This window comes from Pempheris klunzingeri, chromosome 7, assembly GCF_042242105.1.
Source record: "Pempheris klunzingeri isolate RE-2024b chromosome 7, fPemKlu1.hap1, whole genome shotgun sequence".
Taxonomy (NCBI): domain Eukaryota; kingdom Metazoa; phylum Chordata; class Actinopteri; order Acropomatiformes; family Pempheridae; genus Pempheris; species Pempheris klunzingeri.
Window position 1 is genome coordinate 23,805,273 of NC_092018.1, and position 22,651 is coordinate 23,827,923.

The 22,651-nt window shown below is 39.5% G+C and overlaps 1 protein-coding gene across 1 annotated transcript; it reads right to left on the reverse strand.

Moving 5' to 3' along the window:
• Positions 1-16,665, reverse strand: LOC139204060 (tetraspanin-15). Its single transcript, XM_070834015.1, has 8 exons — positions 16,376-16,665; positions 12,873-13,058; positions 9,521-9,595; positions 9,317-9,412; positions 8,069-8,185; positions 3,174-3,224; positions 2,518-2,634; positions 1-1,233 (listed from the first exon to the last, which is right to left on the reverse strand). The coding sequence occupies exons 1-8, from the start codon at positions 16,472-16,474 to the stop codon at positions 898-900; spliced, it is 1,077 nt and encodes a 358-aa protein (XP_070690116.1). The 5' UTR covers positions 16,475-16,665; the 3' UTR covers positions 1-897.
• Positions 16,666-22,651: the final 5,986 nt, after the last annotated feature.

Consider the following 22,651-nt stretch of genomic DNA (forward strand, 5'->3'; position numbering starts at 1 on the left):
TCAGTAGACAAATTCAGCTTTATTGACAACAGTAGTGCTGATACAAGGCAGGAGCTAGGGGGAAGCTCAGAACAGTGTATAACTCAGATACAAAAAACCGCCAGCTTTTCATTGGATTTGTAGCCTTGATTATCCCTTTAAGTTGTTCCTTTAAAAGACGGAATTAAAAGTTTAGTTTAAAAATGGAACAGACAGAAGCCCCCGATGAGAGCCTAACATGGAAACTGAGTTTTTTTTTGTCTTTTTTTTTTAAGTTTCTTCATCATATACAGTACAAAACATGCACCCCATGTTATTCCACAACAATCAGTCTTACAATGTTCACTGAATGCACAAATCAAATTGAAATCATAAAAAAAAAATCAGAAATATTACACAAACTGTATACATCCGTCACAGAGGCTACACGCAAGACATACTTGGCTATTCCTATTTCTCCGACACTGAAAAACGTCTTTTGAAGCTACCATTAATTTATACACCACATAGTACTGTCCTCTGACTACTGGGCTATCACAAAATAGCCTGAGGTAAGCTTTAACACATGAGACATAGCTCACTTTCAGTGGCTAAATTAAATTAAATTAAATGTGATATAATGTCATAAATCCTTCAATATCAACCATCACAAATGAAAGACAAAATTTTAAAAAACAACAAAAAAAAAACAGTTTTGCATGTTGTTCATTAAATTTTTGTTGTAAACAATTTCATCAACAAAGTGCCAAAGTATTTCTGATCCCTTCAGCTGACCACATTTTTCTTGATCCAATGAGTGACATGTTCAACTATTAAGTAGTGCAACACAACTCCAACAAAAGCAATAATTACAATAACAGAAAAAAGGCAAGAAAAAAAAAAAAAAAAGGCAAGAAAGGGCAAAAAAAAAAAAAACATTCAGTGTTCCCTTTTCTGCTTGCGGCCAACATCTACCTCATCCAGCCCAGTGGCTGATCTGGACTGCTGCATTTCTCGGAGCTGAGCATGTGTACGTGGCATTTGCTTCTTGAGCTTCTCCAAGTGAACGTCGATTGGGTCGAGTTCGGGCTCAGCGACAGGGACGGGCAGATAACCACCATCCCTCGGCAGGCACATGCACCAGCCAGCTCCAGCCAGGTCCAGCTCACTGTAGTCAACCTCAGTCTTCTTCAGCTTGAAGTCCACCATGTCAGCGGACTCGCTCATGTCAACCAGCAGATTCCAGAAGATGCAGCTCAGGATGATGCCCAGCAGCTGCAGGGAGAAATGGCTTGTCATTACAAGTACTCAATGGTAATCAATAGGCTCCTTGTTTCTGTAGAAATTATTACTATTATTCTTCCATGCAATCAGATTGAGGCTTAAGACACTTGCACACACAGCAGAACCAGCGAAAATGGCAAAATACTATAGTGATTGGACTCAAAGTCGATGCCCTGCTCGAAAATTTCACGAGCATGCACAAAATTTGGTAGGCATATAGACCACATGCAGAGTTTAAAAAAAGCCTCTTGGAGCCCATCCTATATCCTACAAGAAGTCCGCCATTTTAAATTTTAAATTGCAAATTCAATTTCACAAAAAGTGAAGCCAAGCACAGGTGTTCCTCTGCGAACTAATCTGTGAGAATTTCCCCAAGGAACTTCAAATTTGGTACCTGATGTCTTAAGAACACTGAATTGTTGCTCAAAAGTTGCTGTTGTAATTTGGCCCAAGTTATTCAGAAAATTCCACATGCACATCTCTATTGTCATTTGGCACATGCTTCCTATTGCCTTTTATTAGCTCTGCCCAACTGGAAGTTAGCCATTTTGGATTTTGGTTATGGCAAGCAGGCTCCACGGTGCCCCCTAGAAAAAAATCAAACAAAGCAGCCCTTTCTGAGATCAATTAGACAAAATGTAGTGAGTTTAACCTTAAAATACTTTACGATGTAAAACTGCAAAGCTTTTGAGTTTTTGTGGACCAGCATGGTCCTGTGAAGTGAACAACTGCATTCTGCTTCATGGAAGAATGAGGACACTCTACACTTGTTTCATCGAGCAGAAGAGGGCAGCGCTGCCTTTCTAATGGATATAAACCTCTCATGAAGAAGCTCCAGCCATTTCATACATGCCTGTTAAAACACTTTCATGCCATTTTTTTGTTGATGCCAATATACAGCACTGCAGTGTCATTTGGATAGTTGCTACCTAAATTGAATGGCCATGAGTAGTATGATCACTGTACATATTTCTTGTATGATGTGTTTTGAGTGTATTGTTACACTATACGGAGTCGCCACTTTTTGTATACAAAAATATTTTTACAGGATCAACACAGTGAAAGAAATCAGAGCCAGGAGAACACAAACCACAGCAAACGAAAGTAATGGAAAGTCATGTCCGCCAACCCAAGCTATGATCAGGACTTTTCTTGCACTTTATATGAGCTACAATTTATTCTTGAGCAGTGGTGCTGTAAGAAACAAATGTTATTTGTGGCCGGCAATGACCGTGACATGTCTGAATTCATGCTGTGTTATGAGTCTTAAATTACCTGGGGCAGCCCAATGCCGCAGCAAAGTGCAATGGTTATTCCAATGTTGTCACTCATCCAGAGGTTGACTGCATGGATGCAGCCTCGCACATGGATCAGCTCGTGCAGGGTTTCACGCTGATACACAGACCAGACGAAAATAACAAGAGGAAATTCAGTAGAATTTCAATTTCAACTGTTCACTTATTTGCGTATTTCAGTAAAAACTCGATGTTGAAGGATCAAAAAAGTGACAAATTAGTAAATTAGAATCACAGATTCTAATTTACTCATTTGTCAATCATTTCCTGCCATCAAGCACCGACACACCATGACTGTAAATGTTTGTAAATGATAAGTCTGTCCAAAAGACGTTAGATTAGTAATTAAAGTTAATACAATTTCAGTAATGTCATAAAAAACCCTTCCTCTAACATTCTGAGAGAAATAGATCGGTTCCTCGGTCAACAACAAGTACCACAGTAATCTACATTTCAAAAATACTAGGATACATCCTTTGTCAGTGAGTCATATCAATCAGATGGACTCATATTGTAGGAGTTTGTGGACTGGTGCAGCAGATCTTTTTTTAATTTAAATGTATCCAACATTTAATAAATACTTATACAAAAACCAAGTGACAAAATATGTCTACAATAACCACTTGTTGCCCTCACCTGTTTATCCAGAGTCCTGTAACCACACAGTGTGTTGATGACCTCTCCTACCTGTGCAAAGAGTTCAAATAAGAAAGTCAGAGACAAGACTTTAACCGAGCTAAGGTGACCAGAGACAACAGCGTGAGGACATGTGTAAGAGTACTGCGCCTCACAAAGAGGGTGTTCCTGTCCCCTGCCCGTCAGAGTCTGAACAACGTCTTGCGACATGGCTGCAGCCCTGACAAGTAGGACCTGATAACAGCAGAAACCGTTCCAATCTGCATCTTTTCGAATCAGCTCCTCTATATCTGGGATGTATGTGAGTATCGGATGATTCTGTCATTAACTTCTCCTGGGAAGCTCCACAGAAGTCTGCTTCCAGTACAAGTGCTTTGAGCTGAGGAACAAGAGTCATACCAAGCATATGGAGGGTGGGGCCACAAGACGAGAAATCTCCTAAAGGCCGTGTACATTTGAATTACGACATATCTCCTGTTAGCTGGAGGAGGCGCTTGTCTCACATAATCAATGAAGTGTCTGTTGTGTAGGTAATAACTCTCTCTTCTCTTCTTGCTTTAATATAGCAAGAGGCATCGCTAACTCAGCAGATAGTGTCTGGATCTGAACCATTTATCAGAAGGGACAAGGTTTATCGAGCAGGATGGCTGCATGCAGCAGGTCCATTTCCTGATCACATGGTATTGATACTTCCTATTTTAACTAGCTGAGTGGGTTAGTCTGAAATATTACGAGTAGAAATTGAAAGTCTGTGCAAACACAGAGAGATGCTAATTTAATCTTCTTTGTGCACCATGTCGGGTGACTACGCTCAAAATGCGGTTAGTGGATTTAAGCAGCATGAGAACTAAGTTTTTATGATATATGTTTTTAGTTCCTGCCTGAAACATTGATTCCATAAGGTTATTTTTGTTTTTACACCATTTCCTTTTAAATATATATATGACTTGTAGTTTCTTGGGGTGTTTTCACATCTAACCTGTTTAGTGTGGTTTAAACTGATTGTGGTTCGGATCAATTCCACCGGTGTAAAAGCTATGGAGTCTCATAAATATGAACTTGTACAACATGACGCACAAATAAATGCAGAGTGATTTTTAGCTGTAAATCTGGATTTCTGTTTTTGTGTATCTGTAAATCTAGTTCTACATCTGTTCCTCTAATTTGCAACTTACATGATCATTTGTATATTTATGAAACTTAATGGATTCCTGCAGGTTGAGACTGTTTTACAGCCGTTTCACATAAAATCTGTGACTTGTAAATGTCATGTGACTTGTAACCTGAAAAACACAAGTCATAACAGATGCAGTGATTAGCATCTGCTTGCATATGTATAAGTCTTTATTTGCATCTGTGTCACAAATTTACAACTCTTTTTTTTTGAAGGGATTCCTGTGAATCTTTTTGAGATTTTTTGTTTTACCACACTGTTAGTGGCGCCTGGTTCTTCTGGGGCAGCTGTGGCACAGAGGGAGACCCTCGGCTCCTCCAGTTCACATGCTCAAGTGTCCTTGGGATAGATGATGCTACTAAAGCATTGCTTCTGTGAATAAATGTGTGTGTGTGTGTGAAAGAATCGTCTCCTCCACTTAAGATTCCTCCTGTATGAATGGCGAGTGAACATAATTGTTGTGTAAAAGCACTCTTGAGTGGTCAAGAAGACGAGGAAAATGTTATACAAGTACAGTCAATTTACAAATTACACAAACGTTCACAGGTGCAGGGCGGATCAAGGGTCTTCCAGCTGATAGCGTTAATGCAATATTTATGGCTGCTAACTCAGTGATGCTAGACAATGCACCAAGATGGCAGCACTTGAAGTCGCTTTTGCATCGGTGAATCTTTTTCCATTCAAGGCTTGAATTTTCCAGCCCAGACAAGTAAATAGTTTTCAGTCCGTGGAAAATTCTAAACGAGTTCAGGACATCCAACAACGACAACAAACTGTGGATAGCCATGAGGTCCTTAACTCCCCCCCTTTGAAAAAAGTACAATGACGCGAGGACACCTCCAATGCTGTTCTGCTTGCTGCACGTACGATTTCAGAATAGCATCGCTGCTTATTGGAGAAACTGGAATCCATAGCGAAGACTGTTTCCCAAAGCATGACAAAAGAGCAGACTTCATGGATGATTGTGATCATTTCTGGTGAGAAAATCTTGATTTGAAAAAGTTAAAAGCAGCTTAATAAGCTTAATTTTTCCACATTTGTTATTTTCCATCGTTCCCAAAAGATGGTAAAGGGATAATGTTGAGCACTCCTTTATTTTTGAGGTGTCAGAATTGGAGTTTGAAGAGAACTTCGACAATACTGTAAGTATACTTTATACCAACATAAACAGTTGTGTACCCTTAAAATGAAGTGTTCTACAGCTGATTATTTCAAAATGCAAAATGAGGAGAGAGAGGAGGGGGCTGGCGGGCAGGGAGAGACGAGTGGTTTGATCATCAGAATATCCTTTAAGTACACATACTTATTTTGCAGTATTTTATTTCCTTTCAGAATAATAAATATCTATTTTTTTGTATTGTTAATCTGATTCTGCAAAGTAACTAAAGCTGACAGATAAATGTAGTGGACTACAAAGTAGAATATTTGCCTCGAAGATAAAGTAGAACAGTACTGCTGATGCAATGCCCGTCACACGTTTGTCTCCCAACAAACGGGAGAATGTTTGGATTGAATACATTACTTACATTCCTAATAAAGTTAAAGATATTCATATCAAAACTTTACACACATTATCCCTGTAATGAATTCATCCACAATTTTAGAACTGATTTTTCCACACATCTTCCAACAAAGAAAATACTAGAAAGTAATAAACACTTCCTCTGTGTGCGCGTTTGTTAAAGACGGCCAACTGGCAGAAGATGGAGCAGATCGGGAAGTGACAGAGGTCAGCATTCATAAATGTTGCATTACCGCCACCTGCTGGGAAGCGCTTGGTTTTCCCTGCACTTCCCTACATGCACTGTGGTAAAACGGTCTCAAAGGGATCCTGAGGAATCCATTGAAATTACCAAACAAAACATGCAAATGATGACATACGAATTGCAAATTAGATTAGACACACTGTACTGAAGATTTACATTTACAAACCGGGAATCACAAATACAAATCATTTATTTGTGACTTATTTTTTATGAGCAATGAGTCACGCGACATTTATGAGTCACAGATTTTTGTGTCAAACTGGTAAAAGGTAAATTTACAGATAAACAAAACAGATTTGCATCTTCTTAGAAGTTACAATACTTAATAACGAGACCGTTTGAACCCCATAGAAAGCTGTCAGACTCTGACTTAGACCCCTTGAAAAAGCGGTTCATGGTTCACCTCCCACGTGTGCAGGGATTTTTCTAATAAATCACACAGTAATGAGGAGTTAAAATGATGGTAAAACGTGTAGAACGTGTCCAAATACTGTATGTGACTGGTGCTACTGACGTGTGCACCGTTGACACTGCGGCCTCAATGAACCCTGTGGTGGCGGTAGAGAACTTATATTAATAACTTAATATGGGACCGGTGCTGCTGATTGGCACACTGACAGCCCCTGCAGCAAAAAGCTGGCGCTCAGCTGCAGCAGCTTGCTGGCTATAGCTGGCAAGGACGTGCAGCGAGACTTAAGGCCGATAGTGACTGTGAAACATGTGGAGAGGAGCTGGGGTCGTCACTCTGCAAAGCCAGAACTCAGTCACGGTAACATCAGGACAGATGAGGACTGGGAAAGGACTAAGGAGCACCTGGTCACAACAAGAAAATGCTGGTGTAGGCCTATCTATTCTAAACTGTGTCATCTTTGTCATTTAAAGAGCAACAGTGTGTAAGCTATTTTACTGACGTCCCATTCAGCAAAAGGCTCTGAGTGTAACCGTCTCTGCAGCCACGTTCACCTGCTCGTGTGATCATCTTGATCATAGCTACAAGTCATTACCCTCAGCATCACATAATATTTAACAATTAAAATACTAAAATCAGGATGAATTCAAATTGCATTACTGCATACAGCACTACTGAGTGACCCTAAATCACTGCAATGGAAATTCCTTCACTGAACTCCCATCAATCATTTATAGCTGCACACTTAGTTACACAGAGAAGACAAATAAACAACATAAAGTCCAGTAATGTGCTGCTTGATTTGCTATCAGTCCTGTGATGTTTGATATTCTCTCCTCCTCTTTGGTTTATTAGTAACAAGTCAGTGTGAACACAAACCACCAAAGGCAACAATGGATTTTTTTCCCTTGAACCAACTGAACTAAGGAGCAACACAATGCATGGGACATGCTACAAATAGCTGGTGCAGATGTCTAATTGGATTTTACAGGATTCACAAAAAGTTAGGGATATTCGACTTTCAGGTGAAATTTATGGAAAATATAAAAAGTGAATGCTACAGTGATATTATATCATGAAAGTAGGACATTTAAGTAGAAGCATGCAATGGTAGTTTTATTCATCTTAAACAATTTATTGAAAGAAAATCTAACAACAGTGGAGGGTAAACGTAAAATTGGGATGTGGCCAAAGGACGTCCACTCCTCTCCTTTCTGTGACTCTTCCAGTCTCTGTATCACTGTTCCAACCTCCTGATGACACTCTGTGACCCTCTAAGCTCAGTGAACACCTCCGTCTGAGGACTTCCTGTTTGAAGCCTCCAGTGTTGAGGTGCTGCTGATCAACTGTTAGGTGTCGTCTTGGTCTCATGATGTCAGAATGTGAACAGAATGATGAGGAGGACTGTTTAAATACCAATTCTAACTGAAGCAGGAAATGTATTGGTGGTGGTTCAGAAATTTCACCTGAAAGCTGAATATCTCTAACTTTTTGTGAGTAGTGTATGTGACAGCCTGTTTTTCTTTGTGTGTATGTGGGCACTCACCTTGCGGCGAACACAACATGTATACGGAACTCCACAGGCTAGTGGACCAGTACCATTGCAAAAATGGTACTGGTTGACTCCCCAGTCTTTATACTCGTCCCCTCCACAACATGAAAACTGGAGAAAAAAAAAAAAAAAAAAAAATGAGGTAATTAGGTGGTTTTAGTGAGTGCCATAGCTCACTAAAGCCTGCAGAGTCTATGACAGCAGATGATCACAGCTGTCAGACTCTACGACCAGCACTGCTCCCAGTTGTCCACGCTGCACCGAATCTGACAATGAACGCCTCTGTAATGTTCACCGGTGTGCAACAGATTTATTCAGAGCAACCTCACTTTGTGCAATATATTTACTCATCTTTTACCTCACTTCACAATGTACAATACTTTTTAATATCTCCACCCTTTTTAAATTAACATTGTTAATGTTCCCATTGTTGGAGTAATAAAGGGAACATCTTATCTTACCTTACAATTAATAATAGGAAATCAGTTGTTGACAGTCAGGTCAATACTGATGTCAGTTCTACTTTTGTTGTTCAGATGAAATATAGATCTAAAACAATGAGCAACTGAAATGTTTCCAAAATACACACTTTTTCTTTTATTAATTAAAGCCTGTGTGTAGAGTGGTCTGTGCTTCAAAGAACTCGTTGAAGAACCATAATAGATAATCACATTATTACTCATTAGAGTAACAATGTGACATCACATTATTAGTCATTAAAGAAACTGCTTAGCCACACCACCATTAAGATGCTTGAAACGTATGAAAGACCAATTTACCAAAAGGGTTTGAAAAGGCGGATGCTGTTATGGTTACAGTCTTTTGTTTTAATGGGAACCATGACACGACATGTGAAAGCATTTCTTCACTGCATCTGTGACAAAGCAGATGGACTGTAACTGAAAATAACGAAAAACAAATAGATAATGCTGAAATCTAAAATCGTATCATGTGCGATGGAAAATAAACAGTTTGGTGCCTAACTGGCCAAATTAAAATGTGAAAAGTGTGAAAAAATAAAGGCATCAGTAGCACATGATAAATTCTTGTGGGAGCATCAAGCTGTAGATTACCCCCAGCTGGTACGATCCACATCTTTTTATCACAACAGTATCACGTATCATTATCTATATACAATTCTTTGAAGTATCACTGTCCAAAGATAAATACATCTAAAGATAAATCTATCTCCTAAATGGATTTTCTGTGTGTCCATATTTCATAGATGAAATACCATACTACCTTTTGTTGCACGTAGTCCAAGATGTTTTTGAAGTCCAGGTCATCGTAGTAGTGTTTAATACCTTCTCGTATGCTGCTCTGGAACAAGGCAGACGTCTAGATCAAATGAAGAGATGCAGAAACAAAGAGGAGGGTTACCCGACCGTGGCTAAAAGCTGTCATTAGGCGTAATATAGAGTAATGAAACATAAATAAGACGTTTACCTTCTTTTCAAAGATGAGAGCCGTGGTAAGTGCAATTGCCTGGAGAAGCAGCAGCACGCAGAGAACACAGAGAAACTGTGGAGGGAGAAAAATAACAGATCAATATAGCATTTCTTTGGGTTAAATATTTAGCAGTGGCGCACCTACATCAAGAAATCTACTTATGTTGCTACCAAATACAAATGTTCTTTAAAGTTCTTCTTTTTCAATATTATAATACACTGGCGTAACGTACTGGTCTTTATGGTTGTGCTATTAGAAATCTTCAGCTTTTTCAGAATGCTGCAGCTAGAATCTTGACAAACCTAAAATAAAAAAATGTAATCATGTGACACCCAGTCTGGTCTCTCTTCGCTCACTACCAGCACAAGCTAGAGTCGATTCTAAGGTTATTCCTTTAACTTACAAGGACTTGCATGGACTTGCACCACCCTCTTATCCAAGCTAATTTACCATATACATCAGCACATCCTCTTCGCTATTTCGATGCGGGTCTCCTAGTCGTTTTGCCGGTCCAGAAGAAAACCTTGAAATCTTTAAAATCACGATTGAAAACCTAACTTCTTTCGCTTGATTACAGTCCACCCTAGAACTCTGAACTTAGTCGGTTCCATTCACTTCAGCAATGACGTTTTTAAAGCAGCTGTTTTATCTAAAGTCTAAGTTTTTAATGTGCTTGTTTTTATTTTCATTTTTTAACTGTAAAGTGTGTTGGGATCATGCTGTATGGTGATCTGCATTTTAAATACAAATTGACTGATTGAAAATGGATTTGCTAACTTAATACCAATGATAATGTTTACTAGCAAAAGGTACAAAACATTCAGGTAGCAGCTTTAAAATAGCATTTTTTTCAGTTTTACAAGAGAAAAAAGATTAAGGATGAAGACTAACTTGTTGGTTTGGGAAATATACATCAAGGTCAATTAAGAATTGTAGTTTAAAACATTTAAAACACATTTTGTCAAAGACAACTGTGCACTGTGCTGCAGAGATATCTACTGAAGTTTGCATGCTAACATACTGTCTCGTAAAATCTCTTTGTACCCCAGGGGTGATGGTGAGTCTCTGTGACACTGTGGTCTACCCTGAGTTTAAACATTCCGATGCAGTTGCATAACTTCTTCAAACGTCGCTGCATTTTTGTGTTTGTTTAACCTGTTGAGCCTCTATTTTGGGCCTCTGCTCGAAGATGGCATGCCCAAAGTTAATAGGACATATCTCCACAACCATAAGATCTATTTATATAATAGATACACAGCAAAGGTAAGACGTCATTTATGGTTATGGCGTCATAAAACTTGAATTTTTGCTGTTCTCTGGCTGTTAGTTTGCTGAGCGTTGGTCGTATAGCGACATGGACGCTTTCATACGTCACCTTGTTTGTGTGTCTAGCATGAAGCTACATACCCGTAGTGGCGAAAATGTTCCGATACGTGGCGCTATGATGATTTTCATATGTGGTCATTAGTTTGCTTGGTGTTGCAGTTGTGTTTGGTTTAGCTAAAAATGGTTCACGAGCTTGTAGCCGAGTTTGTCCTGATTAATTTGATGTGCAACATGCATGTGTTCGTACATGATGAGTGTGCTGCTGGCCGCTGTGTTTTAAAAAAAAAAACTTGCCTGCAGAGCCCAGTTGGGCTCCGCTCGGGTTCAACAGGTTAATGATCACTGCCTGCGGCATCCAGCCGGACCAAAGGCCAGAGCATTCATTCATTCATATTTTAATACTTCAAGCTGGGACTATATATATATTTATAACCAGGAACTTCAGTATGGGAACATGTATACCTTTCCCAGATGGTAAACATTGAGTAACATGAAGTTTACAGATTTTGAGTTCTGGTTATTTAGCTAAAGCTACTTGGATAGTTGCATATACATCATAGTCCTGCTCTCTTTCTGTTATTGACAAAACTAAAGCTGTGCTTTTGCATTTGAGATGAAAGAATGAGTCATTTATATTTACACACTTTATATTTGAATACATAAATACATATACACATATGTTTTAACAAATACAGTTGCACTCAAAAATTATTCAACCCCCATTTCAAATTAAAAGTTTCAGCTGTGTTCAATGAACAGCTGAAACAAGAAGAATTGAAATCGCTCAACACAACTAATATTACAGGTGGTTTCTCTAAATTCAACACATTATGCCACCTTGAATAACTACCGCAGTATCAAAATTAATTAACTCCCTGAATAGAATTCTTCATAAAAGCACTCATTTGCAAATCTGATGTTGTCTCACGCACACCTGATACAACTGATCAAGAGCCTCATTAGTTGCATTAGGAGCGCTTGAGATAGAGCACATCAAATATCCGGACTGGCTGGGGGTTTGTTCACAGTCATGTTTGGTTGCACGTTCAAAATATGCTAATTATCCAAAAAGTTAAGAGAGGAGATCACTGCCTTGCACCAACAAGGAAAAGGACACAAAAAGATAGCAAAGTATCTCCATGCTTAAACGAACAATACAAAACTCAAGTTTTGGGATTCTGTTCTGTGGACCAATGAAACAAAACTGGAATTTTTCAGGTCTATGGATCAGCGGTGTATCTTCAGGAGGAAGAATATGCTGAAATGAACGCCCTGCCTACAGTGAAGCATGGCAGTGACGCGCTGGGGCTGCTTTGCTTCTTCTGGCACTAGAAACCTGCAGGTTTCAATCAAGTATCAGGAAATCCTTTGACAAAAACATCATGCCGTCTGTGAGGAAGCTGAAGCTTGGGCGTCATTGGACCTTCCAACAGGACAATGACCCCAAGCAAACCTCTAAGTCCGCCAAGGCTCGGCTTCAGAAAAAGTCCTCCAAGGTAATAGAGCGGCCCTCACAGCTGCCTGACTTGAATCCCATAGAAAATCTCTGGTGGGATTTGAGGTGGTTTCAGCATGCAAAAACAAGAATATTAGAGAGATGGAGGCTGTTGTTCATGAGGATGGGCTAAGATTCCTCAGGAACGCTGGTGTCTGGCTATGCATCATGTTTGCAGCAGGTGGTTATAGCAAAAGGGTGCTCTACTAAGTACTAAAGATGGTCAATAAAAGTGGCATTTCGTGTTGAATTTGGAAAAACTACCTGTAATATTGGTTGTGTTGAGCTATTTCAATTGTTCTTTTTTTGAGCTGTTCATTGAACACACCTCAAAGTTTGTACATTTTGCCAACAGAGCTAAAATGCAATAGGAGTTGAATAATTTAGAGCGCAACTGTATGTTTGAATGTAACGCTTTATCCCCCATTACCTTCCTGCTTTTGTAACTCAGCTTGCAACCCAAATTGTATAAAACTCTGAAAACTAAAATGTTACCCTTAATCAAAAAAGTTGCACTATCACCCCTACCATGTGCAGCAGGGTCTTGTTGTCCCTGAGGGATCCAACCATGCCCACCACTGAAACTGTAAACATCACCAGGCCCAGCAGGATGAGAACAACGGCAGGTGCCAGAAAAAGGCCCTCCAGGGTTCGATTCTTCTGCCTTTCAACTTCGGCATAAACTCCCACACACAGCACGCAGAGACCCATCAGCTTGAGAGAGAAAGAGAGAGAGAGAGAGAGATTTCATGAGATAAAAAACCATGATAATCCTCAGTATGAAAAACAAACTGTCCATCTTACAAATGTTAATACATGCACAATTTTAACATTTATTATTTTTGCAAATCAATAGAATTCAGGAAAGTTTCAGTGTTACTCTCAGAATTGTCTTTTCATCAGTGTCTCCTAAATATAACTTAAGTGGAAATTGAAATGTTAGTGGATCTTTGCCCACATAAACTGCACCTTTACCCACTTAGTGGAATTGTGCATGAATGAAGAAGATGAGACACGCCGTCCCTCAGTGCAACAGATTCAGACAGGATAAATCTGAGAGGGCTGATTGGATAGCCTGCAAACCTGTGATTCCCACCACCACAGCATGCACCAAGCCGACAACAAATGCTCACAGAAAAGGTCTAATTTTACGGACAGGTGATTTAGTAAGGGCAATTTGAAATTAAAAGCAGTAATTAGTGACTGATTGGCTTTAATTGTTGCTACTTGACTTCAAGTCAGTTTCAATTTCTGTCTTGCTGTGTTTGATTTAACAATATCATCAGTCTGATAGGGAAGGCAATATCAATACTTTTTTAATACCCTGATTTGAGTGCTATCCTGTCCAGTTGATTTGGTCATTCTGTCCACATTACAGTGTTGCATATGCAGTCCTGAAATATGTGATGTTTCAGGCATTAGAGATGTATTGTACAGGTTTAGGTGCTTTAATTCCTAGTACACAAATCCCAAACTGCGCCGAAGCTGCCCTGAGTATTCACATAACATAGGGTAAAAGCTACAAAATGTAAAGGGATGATTAGGGGCACAGGAAATAGAAGAAATTAGGGTAAAAATATGATTTTGTTCGTGGTGCCTGCAGCTGCAACTCTGATAAAATCCTGATCCAACAAAGTAAAAACAGCATCATCAGCGAAATACACTTCAAGTATAAAATGTCAAAAGTCAGTCGTCACAGGACTCGGGAAAGATGAGATGCCTTGTAATCTATGGGTTTGTTAGCTAGATCCCAGTGGTGTCTGAGAGAGGCCATGACTGCTAAACAGACACTGCGCAAAGACACAGCCTAACCTTTATATTATACGTGTTCAAGCCTGCTTTACAGTAAGAGTGGCTTTTGAAGCAAGCAATTTTTCTTCTGCAATGCTCTAATACAATGCTAGATGTAATTACTTGTAACTTATGGTATGGTGTGAAAAATATGGTGTGATTGTAACATTGAGTTAAAAGAAAAGAACAAATATATAAATATTCCATTGCTGGGCGAGGTAGAGTAATTCCCACAGCTTTATTTCTATCATGATAAAACCCCTCTCAAACCACATCAACCAACTCAACATTACAACAGTAAAGATAGATTTAATTAAGTTTGCACATTTAGCTTTGGGCAAAAGAAGCGTTTGTCTGCGGAGCCACACTGTCCTAAATTATGGAGGGTGTGATAGAAGAGGAGACGGACAGATCGTATCATGAAGTCATGAAACTACTGATGTTTTGGACTCATATTCAATAATGTGCTTTAAGGTACATATATTCAACAAACACAGACAGTGGGGGTAGACTGGCGGTGGTGCAAACTGAACATTATTCCGACTGCGTTCCTGGAGATACAAGCGGCTTAGCAGTGATATGGTAGCAGCACAAAGCCAGGCGATGAACACGGAGCGACGGAGGCTGAGGATCACTCAACTTGGCATTTTAAGAGGCTGCTAGATCCAAAAGTAAACCCAACCATTTCAGCAAACAAAGAATTACCAAACTTCTGTCTGATTTGTGTATCTATGTTATCTATGTCTATCTATATTATTCTATTTTAGATTGTACATATTTTATATTTTCATATAATGTTTCCTTTTTTACTAGTGTTTTTGTGTGTGGCTGTATGTTGTCTGTCTGTACTGCTGCCATGACAAAGTAATTTCCTTTGAAGGATCAATAAAGGAACTATACTATACTATACTATACTATACTATACTACACTATGTGATTGTTTATTTATTTAGCTGCCAAACTGCCTGGTGGAATAGGAAAAATCTCCCATCCCACACAAAGTTTACCCATTTGTCTTTGCTTACACATAAAAAAAACAACTGTTGGGAAGTGTGGGAAATACCGGAATACTAAGCTTGACACCCCTTGCTTGTGCTTCACCTCGGCTGTACCTCTCACACCGGTCTTAACACACCTATGCTTCTTTGGTATTTGGTAACAGCAGGCAGCGGTGAAACTTTACCGCGACTCATTTCTGTTTATTGACTCGCCTTATTTCAAATTACCCAGAATGCTCTGAACATGCTAGGACCACATTTGTAAAATGAAAACATTCTCTCTGAACCTTTTTACATGGTAAAGACGACATTTCAGATCGGTGGGTAACTACACGAGTTAGCAATATATGATATAATGTACCATTTTATCACAATATGAACCATAATTGGCTGAATGACCAAATAAAGCGTCTATCAGTCTGCTCCTCCAGTCCTATTTACTGTCGGCAAAACTACTCACCAACATTATCGTCCCTTTAACTGGATCCAACGCCCTGCACCACGGTGCAATTTGCTAGCCCGTATAGCTGCGTATCGTTTCAAAACCAAAATGTAATTACTAATATCACAGTATATTGTTGTAATATTAGATTTCCCGCAAGTCTTATATTGGCAACAGATTACGATTTTGGAGAGTGCATAGTGTGTGATGTAGTAATTTTCTAAGCTAACCATTCACTAGCCGGTTTGTATCTGGAGAATTCCACACCAAACCCAATTAGAAAATATCGCAACTTAATATTGCATTGCTCAACAACAGAAAACAAAAAGTTGTAATCACAAAGTGTGCATTATTTATTTACTATACAATCTTCTGCTATATACGGCATGCGTCCTATCCACCACACGTAGATTAATTTCAGTAAAATCTCATAATACTCAGTCTTATCCTGTAGCGCTTATCCGGTGGAAGTTGCCTCGAGTTTGAGGCAAATCCGTTTTGTAAAACAGAAATTGTGGTCAAAAGAATCGTGGTCGTTGTTTGGGGTATATGCCGAATTGTATAGTATATTGTATAGATCCACACTACGCCTGAAGTTGTGTTCTACAACGTGTACATGTATACATGTTACATATGCAGGTTGTACATTTAAACGCATGTGTTATGAATGAAGTTTGGAGAGATGACTCAGATGCTACGAGGTGCTTCGCGTCTACTACAATTAGCCCACACTGTTGCAGCTCAGATGGACTTACTATGACGCACAGAATGCTGGTGTCAGTAATGGACCAGAGACTTACCGAGAAGAGCATTGAGTAGATGTTTAAGGTAAATTTGATGAAGTAGTAAAAGTGGTTGGTTTTCCTCAATTCAGAGTAGGACGGCATGGCTGCCTGCATTAGTCAAGCTAGCTAGCAGGCTAGCTAGTTATCCCTCGTTTAGTTGAAGCGATATCGAAAAATATTGTTAAAATAAAACATCTATAAAATGAAACCCTAATTTTTAGATAACTAGCTGAATTTTAGATATGAATCAGCCCTCATTTCTCTCATACTATTGTGGGTAGCCACCGAAACACAAACACTTCCGTGCGGCCGACCAGTCCACGCTTTGTTTTGACTACATTCTTAAAGGGGCAGTGCACACGTCCTCATTATTTAATGGAAAGTAGCAGCTACAGTTAATTTGTAACATACATATGTCTTTAATTTCAGCTATTATACTTACAACCTTCATTTTTTTCAATGTTTCTAATTAATAAAACATAAAAACTATAACAGTATGAACCAATTTAAAACTTTAAAAAGCAGCCTGTGTTTTGACATGAGGTCTATCTCTATTCTCTCTCACTTCCTACATGTGTGGAACTTGAGAAGACTCGCAGAACAAAAATGTACCTATAAAAAAGTAAAGGATGAAAGTAATATGGCCTCTCTAAAATGGGTCATAGTAGAATGAAACTGGCTACGGAAATGATAGAAAATACAATATAAATAAGAATTTATTCAGCATTCTATATATACAATTAATTAAGAGTTACTGTTATCCTCAATTCTAGTGCACAGCAAATATATCTTGCTTCAAGTTGCGTCAGTTGTTGTTGCCACCATTTGTTGGACGTATTTGACATGCTTATGACATCACTAACGCAATCACAGGTTTACGCACCTGCAAAACTGGTCATACAATCCCCTAGTATTTATCAGCAAGTATTTATTCTTCTTGAATTTGCCCAGTCCTGGAGAAAGGTAGATTTCAGATGATGTGCAGCCTCACTCTGTTGTGTTCACTCCATTATGTGTGATGCAGAGAGTTGTGTGAGCTAGCCATGAGTCACCATCAGTCATCAGGTTAGATTTAATCAATTACTGCAGTCCTGCAATCAACATAATCCTCTTCCTGTGCAAGCATCCACACTTATTACGTCTCCTTCAGCAAGACATGTTTGCTTTGTGGGTGACCCTGACCTCTCACGCCATACTGAAGCAAAAAAAAAAAATCAATAGAAACATATGTTATCATGCTCCGCCTTGTGATGGAAGGTCATGGATCCCTGATTCATGTTGGGATTGCATCCAGTCCACAGAAAAGGAATTAATGGTTATGCACTGCTCAATAAGATATCTAATCTTTCCAAATACTCCTCTAATTCATCGACATATTAGTTGATCTTCCTCGAAGGAATTCAATCCGTCACCCCTGTGCACGGTCAAGGGTCACTGGGGTGACAACAGCTCAACAAAGGCATCACATAGAAGCTCACATCTTTCACAAATGACTGAGTTTAAATTTTCAGTGGGAAGTAGGGGAGTTTTAAGCCAAGCTACTGAAATTCAGTCAATGGAAAGGTCAGAAATAATTTGGAATTCAGAAATGTTCCCATGTCCCAGAGTCCCCACGATTGTCGATTCAGGGACCTAGCTCATTTCTTGCGTTAAGTCGTCTGAATCCGTGCACTCTTCTGCCAGCCTCCTTTTCCACACTCCATACTACACACACACACACACATATATACACTCAGAACCTCTCCCTTTTGTGACCACTAAGCTGTGAGGAATATATATCATTTATTTCAAAATTGATATTATGTTAATATATACAGAACATATAAGCAGTTCTACATAATGCATATTTTAAACCACCCCACTTTTACCATGTGTTTGCCATGTCTGAAATCAGTTTATTGTCTATTCACTCAGCATCAAATCCACTAAGTGAGAGAATAATTAAATTCTTAACCACATTTTCACTGGTACCTTGCACCCAGGTAGCATGTGTGGGTCGATCCTAAGTTAATAGTAACTTGCAGAAACATTGTGTACAATAGTCCACCTTTCTCTATCTCTTACCCTCTTACTCTCTCTCTCTCTGTCTCTCTCTCTCTTTCTCTCTCTCTCTGTGTGGCACTCAGTCTTTGCTCCATCCTTGTCGCAGTCTTCAGTCCTGTCCTGTCCATCACGCCACTATAATGCCTAAAGTTGGCGGATTGGGTGTCAGGTCAGGTTGGGGCGGTTGATTAATGCATATTTTGTGGGTTGGGCTTTGTGGCTGAATGGGTGGGTGCGGGTATTAAAAAAAGTCAACTTGTGCATCACATCATGTATACACATACACACCACACACTATTAATAGTCAGTGATGGCCAGATGCCAGGTAACTGAGCCACAGTGGGTCACACTATCACCAGAAATGAAAGCTCTATAAAGTCTCTATACTGACTGACAGCAGACTGACTGTGTTTAAGTCACATGTTATTCTTAACCACTTTGGGTGGTATATTCCAGTCCATACTCAGTGCAGATGTTTCTGTACACACATCTTACACTATTTCTTACTGCTATTATGTACTGGACTGTTTCAAGAGCATCTTCACACAGCCTGCACCTGGGGTCCTGTCTGGTGCGGTAGACCCCTGCCTCTATGGATCTTGTACCAAGTGCCTGCTCTAGTGCTGCCGTGATTGGTGCTTCTGTTCCAGCCTTTTCCAGTCACTGGTAGGATTTCTTGATATCAGCCACGTATCCAGTGTGGTGGACCCTTGGGCAAGGTCCTCAGGATGATGGTGAAACTGCAAATGCAAGAGTCATACTGGCTCGGACGATTCAGCAACATCCAATGATCATCGAATGAGCCTACACTTTGGAGCAGTTGGACTCCTCTTACTGTATAAACCAGGATACCATGAAGGGGCGGTAATGGGAAGCTGGAGTATGCCCATGGGTGTCTGTTGTAGTAACCGTGAAATCCTCCATAATCCTGATAATAGGCCCACACAATTATTATTCTCAGCTCCCTTGACTATACATTGTCTTACAACGGCAAAAGTCTCAATTGGTTATGAAACAATAAACAATAAAATACTATTTTCATCAGTAATGATAATAAAATAAATAGTATACATAAAGGCAGACATACCTATCCCCTTAATGTCTGTGGATGGGTGGGTGTTGGCACATACATGTTAATGTAAAACACTGTTACTCAGTGTCACACATAAATGAAATTCCCTTACATTGTTTCTCTTCTTCTTTCTCTGCAATCCTTTTTTTCTCCCTCTCCCCTTGTTCCCCTCTCTCTCATCTTAAGCTCTCCTACCTCTCTCTCCTGCATTCTCTCTCATCTCTCTTTTGCTGGTTTTTGTCTGTATTACTTCTCCCTTCTTTAACCCCCCATCCTATATTTCTCTATTTCTTTCTTTCCCTCTGCTTCTGGAATTTTCCAGGGGGAGGAACAGGCCTCTTGGAGCCCCAGGCATATATTGCAGAGGAATGTATTATAGCCTTAGTTGTGGAAAGTAAAGTCTGTTTACTGAGAAGGTCTGAGAGGGGCCTTCAAAGGCCTGAAATTAAAAGTTTGTTTTTATCTGCAGTTTCCACATTAGTTAGTAATGTTTATTGATGCTTGGCCATGGAGAGTGGAGACAACAGCGTGAATATGGCCTGATGTCACTGCAGTTCTGAAGGATGCCTCCTGTGATCAGTCTTTTAACCCTGCTAGGCGTGCCAAAGTTACTCCACGCCAAATGTGGTCATTGGTTCTATGGTAGGGCATCATCAGCATGTTTCTCCAACAGGCAACAGTCTATCTTGCAATGTCTAGAGCACAGCTATCACCTGGTAACCCTGACAACAGAGCCAAAACAATCAGATAAACTGTGCTCCAAAGAGCACCTTTCCTTATGGTCACAATTCAGTCTGAGGGTGACCCCCCCGCCGCCCTGACCCAACCATGATCCAGGGAAACCCACGTGACAAATTCAAAAAATTCCTTCACATTGTCTTAAACAAAACCACTGACGTTATCATCTGTTTCACTCTAAATGTTACCATAACATGAAGACTGGACATGAAGAAGACTCGACACTGAGCACCTGAGACCATAAACTCATCAGGAAAATGTTAACTGTAAATAATAAATCAAGTGAGCAGTAGCATCATTTTCTCACAGACCTCCACATAACCGGACATCTTTTTACCGCGTGCTGGCCATCAGAAAGAATGCAGGTTTAAGTCACCTCCATATTGGCTTCACTTGTTAGCACCTGCTTTAGAACAGTTCAAAACTGTTTATTGAATGTCACTAACTAGCAGTTTAGCACAGCTTGCTTATCAATGTAAAAGTTACAACCACTTTAGATTTCACTGTAGCTATAGCAGCGTGGCACTATAACAATCTACAGTATAAAATGACAATTCTTCATGACAGTTTGTGCATGTACCTTATCGTCTATTGCTTACAGGGTGATTTTAATGAAGCAGGATTATTTTTGCAGTATATTTTAGGCTTGCTATCAATAGTAAAAGTGCGACACCTGATATCAGACAACACAGAACACCCAGGTCATGGTTACATGACCATAGTGGATTTCTAAAAGTTCAGTAAGGTTTATTTTATCATTTTCATGCAAGTTTTTATTGTGAGGTTTTTGGATTTTATGCTCTTGCATAATGCAACATGTTTTTTTTATTGTGGGATAAGACTGCAAAGTTTGCCAAATAACGTTGCACGATGAATAATTTTTAGTTTAGTGGGCATAGTAGGTTCTCCAAGATGGCGCCGTGAGAGTGGCAGCAAGTTACAGCAGCTAAGTCTAAGTCTAGTAAATGGTTATTCTCTTCATTTTGTATAGTAATTCGCAAATCTTGATTTCTGTGTGTAAACCCTCATACTAAAATAATCAATTGATTTGTAGTGTAGTTAGTTCTCTCCCTTGAAAAGTGTTGCTCTCATTACATTATTTCAAATGAAGTTAGTTTTGACATTTAACATTTTATGTTAAGTTACCCTTAAGTTTGTTAAAGAGTGATCTGGTGTTAGAGAGACAGGCTACTGGGTCTGACTCTATGTCAGCCTTTTGACATTAAGCATTCATTCATATTTGCTTGAAGCACTGGCAGGAAATCCAGCTCTGTAGCACAGTGCTTGTAATGGCAAATAATAATTATCATGATGATAAAAAAGTATGAATAGGCATGTTAATCACTTCATTTACTAATGATCTACTGGGCAATAAAGACAAGTAAATGTTATAGATGTTCAAAACAAAATATGTTGCCTTAGAATTATTTTCCAAGAAAACGTACCTAGCCTAATCTGACAATGCTAAGGCAAGCTGGTTCCGGTCGTAATCCGTTCTGTACCATTCAAAATGTGAGTTTATTTCAAACAAAGGCTATCTCATTTAAGGACAAAACTGTACAAGTGTGGCGTCCTTGTGGTGACTCTGGTGCGAGGCACAGAAGATTAGAGCATGTCAACTCCCTCGTGTCCAACTTGGTCTGTCTTCAATAGAGGAAACAACACCGCTCCCTCCTTTAACTCTATATCTGTGAATCAGTGTCACATGGTGCATGGACGGCACAGAAGTGCAAGTTATTGTGACCGACTTAGTCATTTCATTGCTAGAGCTGAGCGGTGCACCTCTGATGTAGCTGGATGTAGAGTGAAATGAGGAGGAATATCTTATCAGTATGTGTGTACGTCATTCACCCCTTCTTCTCCTTCCAAGCATTTTAGACCCCACTGTGGAGCTCTGACAGCTGTGATGGATAGAACAGCCCAGAGTGGATCAAAGCTTTCCCAAGAGAAAAGCAATGTCCTTGTGCTGGAGGAAAACAATTGCCATGACTGGACACCATCTATGATTTAACCCTTTAACCTTCTGCTCAACCATATGGTAGAGCACATTTTGACTCGCTATATCTTATTGAAAACATGTTTTACTTACGACATCTCAACCGTTTGGTAGAGGCCAATATTTCAAGGGATAAGATTTTTGGTGGGTATGCTGTTGGGGTTATTAAGGGGTAGGACGTAGTTCACTGACATTATGTGACATTTGCAGAAAATTACAGGAGTGAAGGAAACATCCAGCAGCTACTATCACAACCCCCATAAACATTCTGATATTTCTATAACAGTCACATGCAAATACAATTCTTTTTTTTTTTTTTTTTCCACTTTTCCTGTTTGAAAAATCCTGTGCACGAGGTTAGAATTGTGATCTGATGCCATTGTTAAAGAACAGTGCAGCGACATCCCTGAGGACCACGAATTCACAGAAAATCTAATGGAAA